The sequence below is a fragment of the Coturnix japonica genome, chromosome 2, assembly GCF_054131305.1.
Source record: "Coturnix japonica strain WE chromosome 2, WE-NBRP24, whole genome shotgun sequence".
NCBI classification, from domain to species: domain Eukaryota; kingdom Metazoa; phylum Chordata; class Aves; order Galliformes; family Phasianidae; genus Coturnix; species Coturnix japonica.
This window is the reverse complement of record NC_140664.1, coordinates 139,361,105-139,377,654: the sequence shown is the minus strand read 5'-3', so window position 1 is coordinate 139,377,654 and position 16,550 is coordinate 139,361,105. Positions and strand designations below refer to the sequence as shown.

The 16,550-nt window shown below is 40.4% G+C and overlaps 1 protein-coding gene and 1 pseudogene across 9 annotated transcripts in view; one reads left to right on the top strand and one right to left on the bottom strand.

Annotated features, from left to right (window-relative positions):
* Positions 1-16,550, bottom strand: part of SMARCD3 (SWI/SNF related BAF chromatin remodeling complex subunit D3) — a 58,524-nt gene that overhangs the window by 15,514 nt on the left and 26,460 nt on the right. For all 9 annotated transcript variants that reach the window (XR_014943685.1, XM_085540838.1, XM_015852799.3 and 6 more), the window contains 6 exons: positions 15,241-15,363; positions 12,180-12,302; positions 11,149-11,244; positions 10,549-10,650; positions 8,386-8,547; positions 7,455-7,552 (listed from right to left, as the gene is read on the bottom strand). Coding sequence is in view for 8 of the 9 variants with exons in the window: in XM_085540838.1 (XP_085396964.1) it covers positions 7,455-7,552; positions 8,386-8,547; positions 10,549-10,650; positions 11,149-11,244; positions 12,180-12,302; positions 15,241-15,363 (704 nt within the window). In the remaining variant the exon portion in view is untranslated. The remainder of the gene's footprint in view (positions 1-7,454; positions 7,553-8,385; positions 8,548-10,548; positions 10,651-11,148; positions 11,245-12,179; positions 12,303-15,240; positions 15,364-16,550) is intronic.
* Positions 1,290-4,001, top strand: LOC146762203 (uncharacterized; annotated as a pseudogene).

Here is a 16,550-nt window from a genome sequence, read left to right as displayed (position 1 = left end):
CTTCCTGTGCTCCACTTCTCCTCATCTTGTCCCCACAGATCACTGAAAAGAGGTTGGCCATGTGTCCTTGGCTCCCACACTTAAGTTATTTATAAATATTAATCAGATAATCAGATGATTCCTTGGTGTTTCCTCCTAGAAGATTTGTTCTAGACCCTTCATCACATATGTGGCTCTTTGCTAGATGTGCTGGGGAGCTGGGAATAGGACAAAGTACTCCAGATGAGGCATCACCAGGTCTGTGTAGAGAGGAAGGATTACCTCCCTTGTCCTGCTAGCCATGCTCTTTTTAATGTACCCCATGATACCAATGGTCTTCTTGGCCACAAGAACATACTGATGGTTCACAGTCAAGCTGCTGTTTTCCAGGGCTCCCAGGTACTTCTCTGCAGAGCTGCTTTCCAGGATAGGATTCACAAGAATGCCACGAAGCTGCACCAGGGCAGGTTCAGACTAGGAGACAGACATCTCCTGGCTAACCACAAATATGCTGGTGGACTAGAGACTGCCAAATGTGACATCCATCTTCAAAAAGGGCCAAAAAGATTATCCTGGTTGCTACAGACCTATCAGTCTCACCTTGGTGAAAGGGAAAGCTGTGGAACAGATAGTCTCAGGAGCCATCATGGACCAATTAAAGATCAACCAGAGGATCGTGTCTAGCCAGCATGGGTGTATGAATGGTAGATCCTGTCTGACAAACGTGATTTCATTCTATGACAAGGTGACCTGCTCAGTGGATGAAGGTAAGGCTGTCAATGTGGTCTACCTGGACTTCAGTAAAGCCTTTGACACTGTCCCCCACAACATCCTTGTGGAGAAGCTGGTTGCCCACGATTTGGATGTGTATATACTCCACTGAGTGAAACACTGTCTGGATGGCCAGGACCAAATAGTTGTGGTCAGTGGAGTTAAATCAGTCTGGTGGCCGGTCACTGGGCCCCAGGGCTCAGTACTGGGGCCGCTTCTATTTAACATTTTTACTAATGATCTTGGTGAGGGGATTGAGTGCACCCTCAGTAAGTTTATAGACAACGCTGAGCTGGGAGGGAGTGCTGACCTGCCAGAGGAGAGAAAGGCACTACAGAGGGACCTGGATAGGGCTGGATCGATGGGCCAGGGTAAACTGTATGAGTTACAAGTGTCAGGTCCTGCATTTTGGTCAAAACAACCCCAGGCAACCCTACAGGCTTAAGGAGGAGTGTCTGGAAAGCTGCCTGACAGGAAGGAACCTTGGTGTACTGATGGTCAGTTGGCTGAATATAAGCCAGCAGTGTGCCCAGTTGGCCATGAAGGCCAATGGCATCCTGGCTTGGATCAGGAATGGTGAGGTGAGCAGGAGTAGGGAAGTCATCCTGCCCCTGTACTTGGCACTAGTGAGGCCTCACCTCAAGTACTGTGTTCAGTTTTGGGCACCTTAGTACAGAAAGGACATTGAGGTTCTGGAGCCAGTCCAAAGAAGGGCAGCAAGGCTGGGGAAGGGCTTGGAGAACATGCCCTATGAGGAGGAACTGAAGGAACCGGGGCTGTGTTCAAAGAAGGGCAACAAAGGTGGTGAGAGATCTGTAGCACAGCCCTTATGAGGAACAGCTGAGGGAGCTGGGATTGTTCAGTCTGCTCTCTATAACTACCTGAAAGGAGGTTGTTGCGAGCTGGGAGTCGGCCTCTTCCCTCTGGTGATAGGTCTAGATTGAATGGCTTCAAGCTGCACCACGGGAGGTTCAGGCTGGACATTCGGAAATACTACTTCTCTGAAAGAGTAATCAGGCAGTGGAATGGGCTGCCTGGAGAGGTGGTGGAGTCACCCTGGAGATGCTCAAAGAATGTTTGGACATTGTGTTGAGCAACATGGTCTCGTGAGAATTAATGGCGACAGGTGGATGGTTGGACTGGATGATCTTCCAGCCTTGGTGATTCTGTGATTCTGTGTTCAATCAAGGAAAGAGGAGTCTGATTGGACACCTTATTGCTCTCTTCCAGTACCTGAAAGGTGACTGCAGCAGAGCGGGGTTGGTCTTTTCTTACTGATGACAGGATGAGGTGGAATGGCCTCAAGTTGCACCAGGGTAAGCTTGGATATCAGGAAAACCTTCTTTACAGAAAGGATTGCTAAGCACTGGAATGGGCTCCCCAGGGAGGTGGTTGAGACACCATCCCTGAATGTGTATAAAAACCATTTGGATGTGGTACTCAGGGACATGATTTAGCAGAGGCTTGTTAGAGTTAGGGCAGTATGGTTAGGCTGCGGTTGGAGTTGATGATCTTTAAGGTCTTTTCCAACCTGAGCAATTATATGATTCTATGACTGGAAAATTTTCTTCACTGTCAAGGTGGTTAAAGACTGGAATGGGCTTCCTAGTGAGGACACTGATGTCCCGTGTCTGTCATTTGAATAATGCCCTCATTAATATGCTTTTATTTCTGGTTAGCTGTAAAGTGGTCAGGCAGTTGGATTAAAATCTTTCTAAGTCTCTCCAACTGAACTATTCTAATTTCTTAATTCTATTATGAAGCAAATCACCCTTATCCAGATGCCTGATAAATTCTTCTAAAAATGCAACCAGTCATGCCTTCCTGTCACAGAAGGTATACTGATTTTTCCCAGATATAACATATTTATCACACATCTGTTAACTCGGCTTTCTTATAGTTAGTATAAATTGGCTTCCAGTATCCAAGACTGATCTTGGTATGCTTTTTTGGCACCACATTAGTTACTTATCACTCCTCTGGCACTGACGGAGATTTCGTTAATAAGTAACACATTGCAGTTGATAGTTAAGCAATTTCTGCATGAAAAACCATTAGCAACTATTAATCTCTTTTGCATTTTACCTTTCTTTCTATTTGACATCTAATGGTGATAAAGTTTCCCAGATACATTTTTTCCATCTGCTCTCTACAATGCATACTGCATAGGTAAGGGACCTTCCCTAACCTCTAAGTTAAAACTGATCAAAATAATGAATTCTAGTTTCACGATCTAACTTTAAGTGGAAGACTTTGAAGAACAGTTTCTTTAAACCTTCTTAATAATTTCTCAGTTTAAATTATTCTAATAGGCCTATTTCTAGCACATTTGAACGAATCTTATTTATTTTTTCATCTTTAACTTGTTAAATGACAGCATAATTCTTTGGCTTGCCATATCCGAACTTTATACCTAATTTGTTGAGGTCTAAAGTTTCTTAATTAGAAGCCTGTTTTTCAACCAAGTCACTGATAAAGTTCAGTCATTGTTTGTAATATAAAAAAGCTGGCTTCTGAACACTTTTTTGAAATGTCTACATTGTGTGCACCTGCTGCAGGTACTGAAAAAAAAACAAACCACAAAATCAAAACTCATCTCAGGAACTGAGTTTTCTAGAGTTTTGGGAGCAGGAAGTCTTGGAGAGGAGCTCTGCTGAGAGGGACCTGGGTGTCCTGGTGGACGACAGATTAACCATGAGCCAGCAGTGTGCCCTTGTAGCCAAAAAAGCCAATAGCATACTGGGGTGTATTAAAAAGAGCGTGTCCAGCAGGTCGAAGGAGGTGATCCTCCCCCTCTACTCTGCCCTGGTGAGGCCTCATCTGGAATACTGTGTCCAGTTCTGGGCTCCCCAGTACAAAAAAGACAGGGATCTCTTGGAAAGAGTCCAGCGGAGGGCCACTAAGATGGTGAAGGGTCTGGAGCATCTCCCCTATGAGGAGAGACTTAGGGAACTGGGTCTGTTTAGCCTTGAGAAAAGAAGGCTGAGAGGGGACTTGATCCAGGTTTATAAATACCTGAGGTGTGGGAGCCATAGTGGTGAGTCTGGTCTCTTTTCAGTAGTGCGTGGGGATAGGACTAGGGGTAATGGGATGAAAGTACAGCATAGGAAGTTCCACACAAATGTGCGCAAGAACTTCTTTACAGTGAGGGTGACGGAGCACTGGAACAGGCTGCCCAGGGAGGTGGTGGAGTCTCCTTCTCTGGAGATATTTAAGACCCGCCTGGATGCCTTCCTGTGTGACATGGTGTAGGGAGCCTGCTTTGGCAGGGTGGTTGGACTCGATGATCTCTAGAGGTCCCTTCCAACCCCTACAATTCTGTGATTCTGTGATTCTGTGATTTGTATTGGGAGAAGTGATGCCAGCAGGTGGAGAGAGGTGATAGAAGTATGTTAGGAGGAAGAAAGAGGCAGAAGTATCTATTCTGTGGAAGAAAGACGTGGACATACTGGAGAGAGTCCAGTGACAGGCCATGATAAAGTGACTGAAGCACCTATCCAACAAGGAGAAGCTGAGAGAGCTGGGGATGTTCAGTCTGGATAAGAGAAAGATCGGGGGATGTGTCACGATCATCCTTTACAGGATCTCATAAATGTCTGAAAATATCTGCAGGGAGGATGCAAAGAAGATGGAACCAGGCTTTTCTCAATGGAGTGTTCAGTATCAGGACAAGAGACAACAGACACAAAAGAGGACACAAAGTTTTCTACCTGAACATCAGGAAACCCTTCTTCATTGTGAGGGTAACTGAACACTGGCACAAATTCCTCATAGAGGTTGTGGACTTTCCCTCTTTGGAAATCTTCAAAAGCCACAGTGGCCATCTGGGAAATCCACTTTCAGGGCTCCCCCTGCTTCAGCTGGGAGGGGGTTGGAAGATCACTTCCAGGGGTATCTCTCTCCTAATCTCAACCATTCTGTGATGCTATGGCATTTTACAAGTGAATCAGCAGCAGAAGGAAGACAAAGGAAAATTCAGTCTAAGGTCTGCCGCTTAGTAGGTCAGGGGATTCAGTGGTAGAAGATGTGAAAAAGAACAAGGTGTTCAATGCTGTTTTCACCTCCGTTTCTCCCGGTAAGAGAATCCTCAGGCTTCTCAGACTCCTAAACCTGGGTTAGAGTTGTAGGAGAAGGGCTTTTGAGAGGGATCTTGACAGGCTGCACAAACAGCATGGCAGTTCAACATCAGTAAACAGTTCTGCTCGTGGGACAGGATAATCTTATGTACTGGCACAGATGCTTATCAACAGAGTAGAAAGCAGCTCCAGAAAGGAAGGAAGCTATTCCCTGTCATGCCACACTCGTGCATCTGGATTTCTGGGCACAGGACTAGAAAGATGTGACATTGCAGAGTTAAGGCTCACAGTGACCCACAAGGACAATAGGAGGCTGAAAAACATGCCTACCCAGAGAAGCTGCCAGAGTTGGGTTCATCCAGCCCTGAACAAGAGAGTTGGGATACTGACTTGATGGATGAAACTTTTAAAATTTTTGTATATGTCATGATTGTAATTAAAGAGATAAATAAACATCGAACAGGTTTATGATACAAGAATATTGGAGAACTAGACTTGGTAGTATATTTGTATACTGTTAAATAGGGTAAGAGATGGCTTGCTTCTTTGCAGAAATGGAAAATGCTACCTCTAATTTCGGATATGACAACAACAAAGAAGAATGGCTCCAGTTCCAGTTTAGGCTTATGTAAGATTTTACTTCTGTGAGTTTTAAATCTGATGCACTCAGTTTTGCATAGTTCAGAAACTATTATGTGCTACGTATTTTTTTATGGCATCTTTCAGGATACATACAATATAAAAGTATTTACTCAGATTATAAGCTTTCTGTTTATTTATACTTAATTTATTCTTTTTCTTTATTCTTTTGTTGCTTTCTATCTCAAAAAGTGGGGATGATTTGCATCAGTTCTAAAATGCTACAGTGAGATTAGAATAGCTCCTGTTTTCACCTCTGTGTACATCCTAAAAACCTAAAATGAATAACTAATCTAGGTGAACCTCTTGTACAAGATAGGCCTAAGGATTAATCTGAAGAGCATATATATTTAAAATTACCAGCAATTAAAAATCTCTGGTAGTGGCTGACAAATTGTTTCCGTGATTGACCACATTCACTGTTATCAATTTAACATAGTGGAACAGGAGAAAGGGTCTGTGAGACTCTGTTCAAAGACAAACTGGACAAAGCCAGGATAAACCTGATATGATTTGAATCTGACTTGAGTTTGTAGTGGGGAAGCCTTAGATGACCAATGTTAGCTTCTACCCTACTTTATTCTGTGTTTTTAGTAATCTAAGTCTACTTATTCTCATTAAATTCAGTGCCAAACTTCCAGATTTTTTTTATTTTTATTTTTTTTGCCTGAGACTACAAACATTACATTACCCCTCCAACAAACTTTCTATCTCCCCTTATCAGTAAATTAATACTTCCCCTATGCACAGCCTTATCTCACTATAGCATAATACTGCCCAGGTCTGTGTGGTGCACACAGTATGTCAGAGAATACTACTATAAACAGCATCCTCCATCCTTACAGCTGAAAGAAATGATCTTGCCCTCAGGACTTCTTTGCCATGTCTCCAAAAAATGTCAGTTAATTCCTTGTCTTTTTTTTTTTTTTTCCCCTAGATAATGACTGCGTGCCTCTAATGACCACAGCTTTCTCTTTTTGCTTCATCAAACAGGTCAAAATCATCTTCAGTGACAGCATATACACAGTTATCAACTAATACAGTGGTCAAAAGCCACTTCTAGAGTACTCTGTTTTATGCAGTCAAATGAACTCAAAAACAAGTTTTATTTTTACAGCCTTTGTAACTTTAAAATTTCTTATCACATATATAAATATGTGATATATACATCACATATTCAGGAACATTTGTTGTCAATATTCTGTAGGAAATCAATTTCCTAAACTCAGTTAATGGTAACATTTAAATACTCCAAGTTTTGATTAAGACTACAAAGGAATTAGAAAAGACTGAAATAGCCAACAGCAAGTTTGCAGTCCTCAAGAATCTCTTCCCCCCCTCCCAAGTTGTCACTTAAATATGGAATGTGCTGGATGTGCCCTACATATACGTAAAGCTGTATATTAACCATGCCCAAAATATGCCTCTTTTGGCAAGGATTCCAGGAAGCTCATTGCCCTGGCTGTAATAACCTTCTCTAAATGTTGGCATTCTTTAGATTAACTCCTTAGAAATTCCCTGAATAGCTTATATTCTTAGAGTAGGACTAGCACCCATACCGGCTGATCCAATCCCCACCAAACATGCAGGGACTGGCCACTGTATTTGAAACCATTACACTGTTCCACATTTTACATAATAATTGCATGGTTAGAATGAATGTCCATGATATTACAACCCCTTTTTTTCCCACCAGTGGATTCAAATTTGTTCTTCTCCCATTAGGAAAGAAATCTGGTCAACTCTTAACATTACTTCAGTATGGATAAAAAGAGTGAGAAGATTTGCACTGTCCTATAGAAATGGTGCCACTCCACCGAAAATAATTCATTATTATATAGACCAGAATGTCAAAGAGAATTAACTCATGAAGTCCAAGGCACTGACTAGGACGTCAGAAAACCTGAATTCTGGTCTGTGCTACAGTAGCTGTTTCTGTATTTATGTACGTTTTGCACATGACAGTGCTGAGCTGACTGACCAGCTTACCTGATGATATGGTTTATCACGATAGGATCTGGTGGCAGCAGCAGGTTAGTCAGTCTCTGAGGAATTTCAGAAAACTTTAGCCGTGGACAGTCAAAAATCTGGAATACAAAGAAGTCTGTTATCCTTGTCCAAAATCTAATTTGTAGTTAAGGAAGAAAATAAACCACTGGCTCAAAAGTAATGGCATTCTGCAAGCTACAGTTCTGCCAAATGCCAGATGTTACACTTTGCTTGCAAACCTTCCCCTTAAAAACTTTCAAAGTAAGGGTATTCTGGAAGCTACAGAAAAACAAAGTCAGGTAAGATAATGATAGCCCATATAATATCACTTCTATTTAATAAATGTAATCTTATTTACAGAAAGGGTGGGGATCCTTTGTGATTAATTCCAGAGGTTTTTGTGAAAGACAAAAAATCTTAGTGCGTGATTTTGAAAACATCACGCAGATCATTGACAGTATCATGAAATCTGAAGCAGATTTAAGAAAAAGTTAGCTTTTCTAATCATCTTTCATGTCTTCTGCCTTTCATAGATGGAGGAAAAGAAGGGACAAAAAAGGCTCTACACATGATCTGGTATTCAGAAGCAGCAGATTTTATCACATTACTGAGATACCATCTTACTCAAAGGAAAAACAAAACAAAGCAAACAAACAAAAAAATATATATAAATCAATACATTGAAAAAGAGTTTTTCTACCTGGAAAGGCTACAACGTTTGTGCAGGTCATAAATCATCAGATTCTTGACAACACTGGCAAATGGGAAAGTTGCTTACTTTTATTATGAGTTGTAATGTCTGTTGAAAGTCATTCAGTACTGAAGACTGCGAATTATTAAGAGGAAATTCAGAAATTCTGTTCCATCCAAAATTTACAGATGAATATTATAGATTGCCTTGAAAGAGATGCCGTGTCTAAAGAGGAATTACCTGTTGGAAGTACTTGTCACAGTTAATGTATTCCTTATCATGCGAATCTTGCAGCTTATTTGTTTTGATGTACTGCCAGAGAGCCTGGATGATAGCTGATCGGGTCTGCGTGTGTATCCCCAGCAAACGGGCTAATCGTGGGTCCAGCTTAAACTGTGGAGGCTGCAACCAAATGAAAAGGAGAGAGATGGCAACAGAGAGAATAATAGACACCTGCATAGATAAGAGTTTTACCTTTAATTTTCTGGGCACTTTGTTCCACAGGTGAAGTACCCCTTTCAGCAGTGGAAGTCACATAAATAGAAATTGCTCAGATGTGCACCACCACCATAGAAAAACTATGTCTAGTGTTGGCAAAGAAAGAGGGACACTGCACATGTGCTATGCTAACAGGCTATCTGGATCATGTGCTTTAGGTAATGAGTTGCACGCAGTGTCAGAAAAGAGTTTTCCTCTTTACTTCTTATGCACAATTTGGCTTTAGGGAGTAGAAGACAAAGAGGAATGATCCTGCCTCAGAACTACTGGAGGTGAGCCACAAATTGGGAGCACGAATTCAAGACAATTTTTCTGCTATTTCTAATAATTGATCAACTGCCTCCCATCAAGAAACTCCCTTGGCACTCTTTTGTTTCACACGTTTCCAAAATTTTGCTGCATATTAAAAAACGCACCTGATTACAACTTGTCAATGGAATCTATTTCTTCTCCTGACTTCTGTGGTACAACTCTTCAATTACCCTGCTTGACATTTTCAATAATATACATTCCTTAAGTATGCTGGTGCCTCTACAAGTGCACACATATTCATAATTGTACACTCTTCAGCAAGGATTATATTGTTGGGTTTCAGGTCACCCAAAATCAGACTTACAACAAGACAAAACTTCAGGGTAAGAAAACATACTTAAAGGCACAAATTTTTATGCTAATGGTGATCATAACAAACCTAACAATAAGGACTGCCACTAAACCAGCACCTCAGTTAGGTCATACACTCTCTAAAATTAATAAAATTTTCTATTCTAGGAAGACTATCCTAACTTTTCTTTCTTTCTTTCTTTCTTTCTTTCTTTCTTTCTTTCTTTCTTTCTTTCTTTCTTTCTTTCTTTCTTTCTTTCTTTCTTTCTTTCTTTCTTTCTTTCTTTCTTTCTTTCTTTCTTTCTTTCTTTCTTTCTTTCTTTCTTTCTTTTCTTTCTTTCTTTTCTTTCTTTTCTTTCTTTCTTTCTTTCTTTCTTTCTTTCTTTCTTTCTTTCTTTCTTTCTTTCTTTCTTTCTTTCTTTCTTTCTTTCTTTCTTTCTTTCTTTCCTTCTTTCCTTCTTTCCTTCTTTCTTTCCTTCTTTCCTTCTTTCCTTCTTTCCTTCTTTCTTTCTTTCTTTCTTTCTTTCTTTCTTTCTTTCTTTCTTTCTTTCTTTCTTTCTTTCTTTCTTTCTTTCTTTCTTTCTTTCTTTCTTTCTTTCTTTCTTTCTTTCTTTCTTTCTTGTTTGTTTTGTTGTTTTGTTTTGTTTGTTTCCTGTGACTGGAATCAGGAAACAAGACTACAAAGGAATTAAGCTTTGCTAGCTCTGAAGTGGATCTCTTACTTTGCATGTGTGTTCAGTACAGACACTTCAAATATAGAACTACTACTGATAAAAGAGAGGAAGCAGGAATGCTGAACCAGTCTTGAGAGCAACGATAAGCCTATTCCACAGCAGGCAATGTTTTACGCCAGATTAGAGTGATGGTGTAACCAAAACTTAACAACCACTGAAAACTGTGAGGTCTGCTCTGACGATACACAATACAGCTGCACAGCTGGTTCCAGTACCTCCAGCAACATCCATTCCTTTGAAATGCAGCATACAGGAAACCTCCCCTTCACATGCATCTTACCTTACTATTGAGCAAGAAGTCTCTAGTGGCAATTTATATTCTTTCTGCAGGTGATACTAATCATCATCGTGCCAAGAAGAGTATTTTGACAGACTATAATAGAAACTCATTTCATGTGTCCTCTTAATATTTTAAATAATCTGTCAGTTTGGTATAATTATCATCTCTTTGAGCAATGTGACATTCTGTGTCCACGTTTATTGTTTCTTGATGAATGTATGGGATAATTTTATTCTGTTGCAGTATGCCCTAACAGGTGTATTTTCCATGACAAAAGCATTCACTGACCTGGTAATCCAACATTAGGAGTAACGTGCATCGCACACTGACATCACCAGGTCTTTTCACCTGGAAGCCATCGGTCTCCTGAGTTGTGGGAGTTCTGTGCCACTGCCAAAAACAAATAAATCAATAAATAAAGTGAATTAACAAGGTTAGTCTTTTTTTCACTGGTGCAGAAAACTCTGTGTGCCCATCAGTGGTGCACCTTGCACAGAGCTTCAAACGAAAACAAGACAAGCAGTAAGCCCTCAGAAATCCTGCAATTGAAAATCAAACCAAACCAAACCAAACATCTACATCATTTCTTGCTCTGCCCTCATAAGGCTGCTTTGGCACACAGTCTGTCAGGAGAAATGTGCACACTTTTTTTTCATTACATGCATTCTTTTTCTAAGAGGCAAACTACATCACTACTACACCTATGTTTTCATACTATATAGATTCTGTTAGTAAACATTCCAAAAAAGAGTGACATTTTGAAACCTCTGATAACACCACAATTGAAATAATAAATTCAATGTAACATAAGCAAGGTGGGTAACAGACACATAGCTGTTTATCTGTGTTAATACAGCATATGTATGAAAAGGTGCATGACTTTCCTACCTCCACAAGATGGTTGTCAGGTCCGTAAAGGTCTTTGTCCAGTTCAATGACTAAACTCTTAAAAAAAGATGAAAACTTCCGTTTCTGTTTGCTGAGCTGTATAATCAGAAGATACATAAATGTTTTAGACTGCATATAATAGTCTGTGTTATGTGCTTTCTTCTCAGGCTCTTTTCTCATACAGATCAGTGTGACCAGTCTAAACGAGTTTTCCCTCTGAGAAATGCGGAGAAACGTAAAAATCTAGCAGTGATAGAAGAGTACATGGCAAGGGAAAAAATTTCCTTGACTCTCTTAATCTTACGTTAATGAAGTCTTGCAATGTGACCAAGGTCACTGCATGCCTTTTAAATTTGCATTTTTTCATAAATGCCAAATTCTCTGTTTAAATTCTCAAATAACAGCAGGTCTTACAGATTTGTATACACTAAGTATCTCCTTTTACATTTTACCTTTCATCTAATTAGTAGTATTTGCTGTTTACTCTACAGTTCATATTGTCTAATTAAAAGCTGGGAGGTCTATGATTACATAATCTCACTTTCTGGACAATACACTCCACAGTGTTTCTTTCATTCATAGAATCATTTGAGTTGAAAGAGACCTCTAAAGGCCATCAGGTCCAACTCTCCTGCTGTGAACAGAGAAACCTACAGCTCAGTCAGGTGCTCAGAGACCCATCCAGTCTGACCTTAAATACTTCCAGGGACAGGGCATCCACTTTCTCTCTGGGCAACCTGTGCCAGTGCCTCACTACCCTTATTGTGAACAACTTCCTAATATCCAGTCTAAATCTCCCCTCCTTTAGTACCTGTTCTGTCCTTAAGTCTGCTCTGTTTCCTGCTGCGTCCCCCAACATTACCCTTATGGTTGTATCACTCGTTCCTTCTGGACATACTGCTTTTCTAGCAGCAATAAACCAATACTGCCATTTAGAGATGTCTTGACCAAGTGAATGTTCTCTGTAAAGCCCATCACCCTGCAAGACAATCTCTCTTTGCTGGCCCCACTGAAGCACAAGTAAGTCATACATCATCCAGGAGCTTCCCCTCCACTCGAAGCTCCCATGATGCGATGCTGCCATCAGAGTCATCAGCGTCAGATTTTGCAGGATTAAATGTGTTGGAGATATAAAGTCTCAGCTTCCGCTTTTGCTGTTACACAAAAAGAGAAAAGGACATATCTAGATTAAGTCCAGCATTCAAGGTAGCCACAGGAAAGGCTTTCAGTAGAGAACTGGCATGTATACGAATATGTTGTAAACAGAGAAAGAGAGGAGGCTGCAGGGAAAAACCTATGAGGGCTACAGATCCTGTACTTCTGGATTAGTTATTTGAGATGTCATTCTAAGAAAAGCACCATATAATGCTCTTCCTTTCTAGATACTAGCTATATTGCTAGAATTCAATTGTACATCTCCTGCTACATTAACATCTTTCATAGTTGAATCAGTTCAGATTTGTAAATAGCATTAAAAGATCCAGCTACTGCTGTGAATTACATGCCCTGAGCCCCTCTTACCTCCACCAGTCTGGTACAGTCTGGTATAATCCTCAGCACCCTCCTGCCCTGACATCCACACTGGCACATCCCTGCTTCCTAGGGATTTATTCCATTTCACTTCAATCTAACACACTGCAATTCCAGTTCTATCTATGTATATAAGCAGTCTTTTTTCTTAATAGCTCCTTCTGGATGCTCTACTGATATTTCACTTCTATTCTCCTTTGATTTCCAATGGCATTATCCCCATTCTTCTTTTTATCCTGGCAACTCCTCTCCTCACATTTGCCCATATGTTGTGGAATTGTGTCTGTTTTCTCCAAAATCTGACACATCAACACTAAGATATCACTACTCTGTAATAGAAGGAGGCCTTGCTCTCATATGAATATTTGATATATCTTCCTTTCTCTTAGCTTTCAGTTTCTAGCTTCCTTGTAAAGTCCTCCTAAAACTGAGTTAATAACAATGACAAATTCCACTGTGAAATACAAAAGATCTCTCCCTCATACTGTCCTGTTTCCCTTTGCTCACCCCTTAAGATATTTTTCTTTCTTTCAATTCACACACAAGTCGGATGCAGTTTACATTTCATGACTGGCCTCCTGCTGGTCCCTATACTTTTCCTGCCCAGTCAAAGCCAGAGTCTGGATATAATTTGTTTCTCCTGCACCTCTCCCTTTGATGTACAGTCTTCAATACTACACAATGAGTTGTCTTTCTCAAGTTTAACAACATAATCTTCTCCTCGCTGTAACCCCTACGATTCAGCCCTCTTCTTATACATTCACATCAGAAAGGAACTTAGAACAATTAGTAATAAAAATTCTAAGCAATGGCTGTCTTTAAAGCTGCAGATATCACTGACATCTGTAAGTATGGCAGAAATCTGAGCCTTTAATCTCTGCCAAAGGAAGACATTCAAAATGATAAGCAAAATAGGTTGTCTTTAGATATTGATCCAAAAGATACTAAAAAATAACAACTTTCCATGAAGAATCATTAAAAAACTTTGCTCAAGTTAGGGTAAATGACACCTACTGCATTTGTTGATTGAAGCGAGTGCAGGCTTGATCCCCAAGCCTTGATACCCAAGTATCCCTTGGGTGCTCTATCTTTAGAATCCAGCAGAAGGAACAATGGAAGTTTCTTAGAATGAATGAATGGCAAAGCTCAGAGATTAAGTGCTGTGGACACAAGTCATTCTGAGCAGAAACAACAACTAAAACAATCAAAAAATCTTGTCAGAGAGATCACTGAACTGCATAGAAAACTCAGCATTTCATAAAAACTGCAAATTCCTTTCTGTCAACAATCTGATAACAATTCCTCAGCCATCTCAAAACTTGAAAATGGAAAGAATCTAAATCTACAAAACCAGGGAGAGACAGTTAGAAACCGTGACTATATTCAGATACCAGGTTCTTTCCGAAAATACAAGTGGAGAACCTGGGAGTGAATTGCTTAGTGTGAGGCACTGCAGCTGCACACAAGTGTTATAAACTTGCTGCAAGCAGCTGTAGGACTGGAAAAATTGGCTGCTGGGAGTGACTGCTGACAGTGGTAAAGTGTGTGGCAGGTGGCTGATGCCATCACCCTGCACCCTCAACCAGCCTCAGAGAAAATCAAAGCCTCCTTGCTTCTGAGTAACACCACAGATGTCACCCATCTCAGCAATGCAGCTGTTCACAGAAGATCAAAGAAATACAAACAGGCTCAGTGTATTCTATGCACTGTCTCCAATCAACAATGTTTGAACCATCTCCCTCAAGACTCTCTCCAGAATAATTAATCTTCCAACATGGAAAAAACAAACAAACAAAATACAACAACAAACCAATGAAACAAAGCCTGAACAACACTAGGCTCTAAGTCTGTGGCTCTAAAGAGCCTGTGAAACTTCCATCTTCAGAGATTTTCAAAACTCAGTGCGGCCTTGAGCAGGAAGTTGAACTGGACACAGTCCACAATTCTTCCTTAACCCAATCTTTTCTGTGATTCAGTGAAACAGTATTAGAGAACTGATGAAAGTATCATTTCAGTAGGATAAATTAATAGGGAATTGCTGAACTTGATCTGGTAAAAATCATAAAAAAATTCACTTATCCTTTTCTTACGAGTCATCCTTTTAAAAGCGATTTGAATGTATATATTTTTGCAAGATCTTTAACATTTTTCCATGATTAATTTTTCCCATTACATGTTTTGTAATTCCACAATTTTAGATTTTGACTGAAAACTAATAGGAAATGTCATATATTTCTTCATTATTCCACTCTGAACTCTTACTTTCCTCTTTCTAGTCAATCTAATACAAAGTTATTCAAGCAGTATTTCTTTTCCATAAGCTATATTCCATTTATTAAAGACTTTCAGAAGATATAGCTAGTAATATCCACAGAATTTCCTCCAACGTTTTTCCATACACATTGTTCCCCGTGTGCTTATTCTTAGGAGCTTTGTGTGATTCCTTTCAAAATATCTTTGTTAACAGGGCCTTTACTAGAAAAATCATTCCGGCACTTAAATCAAGGAGGGTTTTGGTTTTTTTTTTCCTTTACATCAGTCCAGGAATTTTTCTTGACATACCTTCATTGGCCTCTTCAGTGCTTCCTGAATATCCACGCGCTTCCGCATAATGGTCTGGTCTAGTTTGCGTTCAAAAGCCAACAGATCCATGTAGGCCTGGGACTCAGGAACCAGCTCCCGGATCTGAGAAGGAAGGAAGGAATACCCAAGCGTTGGAAGCAAGAACATGCTATGTTCCAGAGCAGTAATACCCTTTCTCAGCCACTAGACAAATGTGCCCAGAAGTTGTTATCCCAGTGATGGTAAGTTTCTAGAGGGGCAGGTTTCAGTGGCATAGTACAGAATGACTGAAAAGCTGGAACATGGAATTAGAGCTAATGAGCTTTGGATCCACAAGGCTGGAGCCCCTGATAAACTCTTCAAGAGAGCCTCAACCACAAGTAGCCTGGCAGCCACTGTTCTTGGAAATGCTAAGTACTTCAGATTTGTTCTGCTTAAGTTAAAATGTTCTCTCTAGACTGCAAGTAAAGGCTAGGCATTCATGTTGTTTTTTGTTTTTTTCTTAATAAAAAGAAGTGATATTCAAGCGTTGCTTCAGTGGGGCATGGAGCCCCTCTTTATGAGGAAAGAGACCTAGAACTGCTCAGCCTGGAGAGAAGACCTGGGGGAGGAGGTGGAAAGGGGTGAGCACATTCTTATCCTTACAAATATTTAATGGTCAGTAGTTGATGAGGCCAGGCTCTTTTCAGTGGTGCCCAGCAACAGGACAAGGGGCAGTGGGTACAAACTGGAACACAGGAAGTTACATATAAACATGAGGAAAAACTTTGAGTGTTACACAGCGCTGAAAAAAGGCTGCCCAGAGAGGTGGGGGGAGTCTCCTTCTCTGGAGATATTTGAGTCCACCTGGATGCTTTCTATGCAGTCTGCTGTTGGGAACCTGCTTTACTAGGGGAGCTGGACTGGTAGATCCCTTCCAACTTCCACAGTTCTGGGATCCTACAGTCCTGTGATAAGTCAAAACTACAATTTAGGAAGGCAACCACTGTTACCATATCTTCTTGGCTGATGTAAAATTGACCTAAATATTTAAGTTTTGATATGACCAGAGATGCGGAGTCAACTTACGTTCTTGCTAATTTTTTTTCTGGTATTTTATATATTAGCTAAACCATATTAGCTGTAAGAAGAAAATCCCTTCTTATTCACCTTATTTTAGAAAGGTCAGCAGAGAATGTGACAGAAGTAGGTTAGGAGGGAAAAAAAGAAACAAAAGTCGCCTACTCGGTACAAGAGAGACTTGGTCATCCTGCAGAGAGTCCAGTGAAGAATCATGAAGGTGACAAAGTGACTGGAGCACCTATTCTACA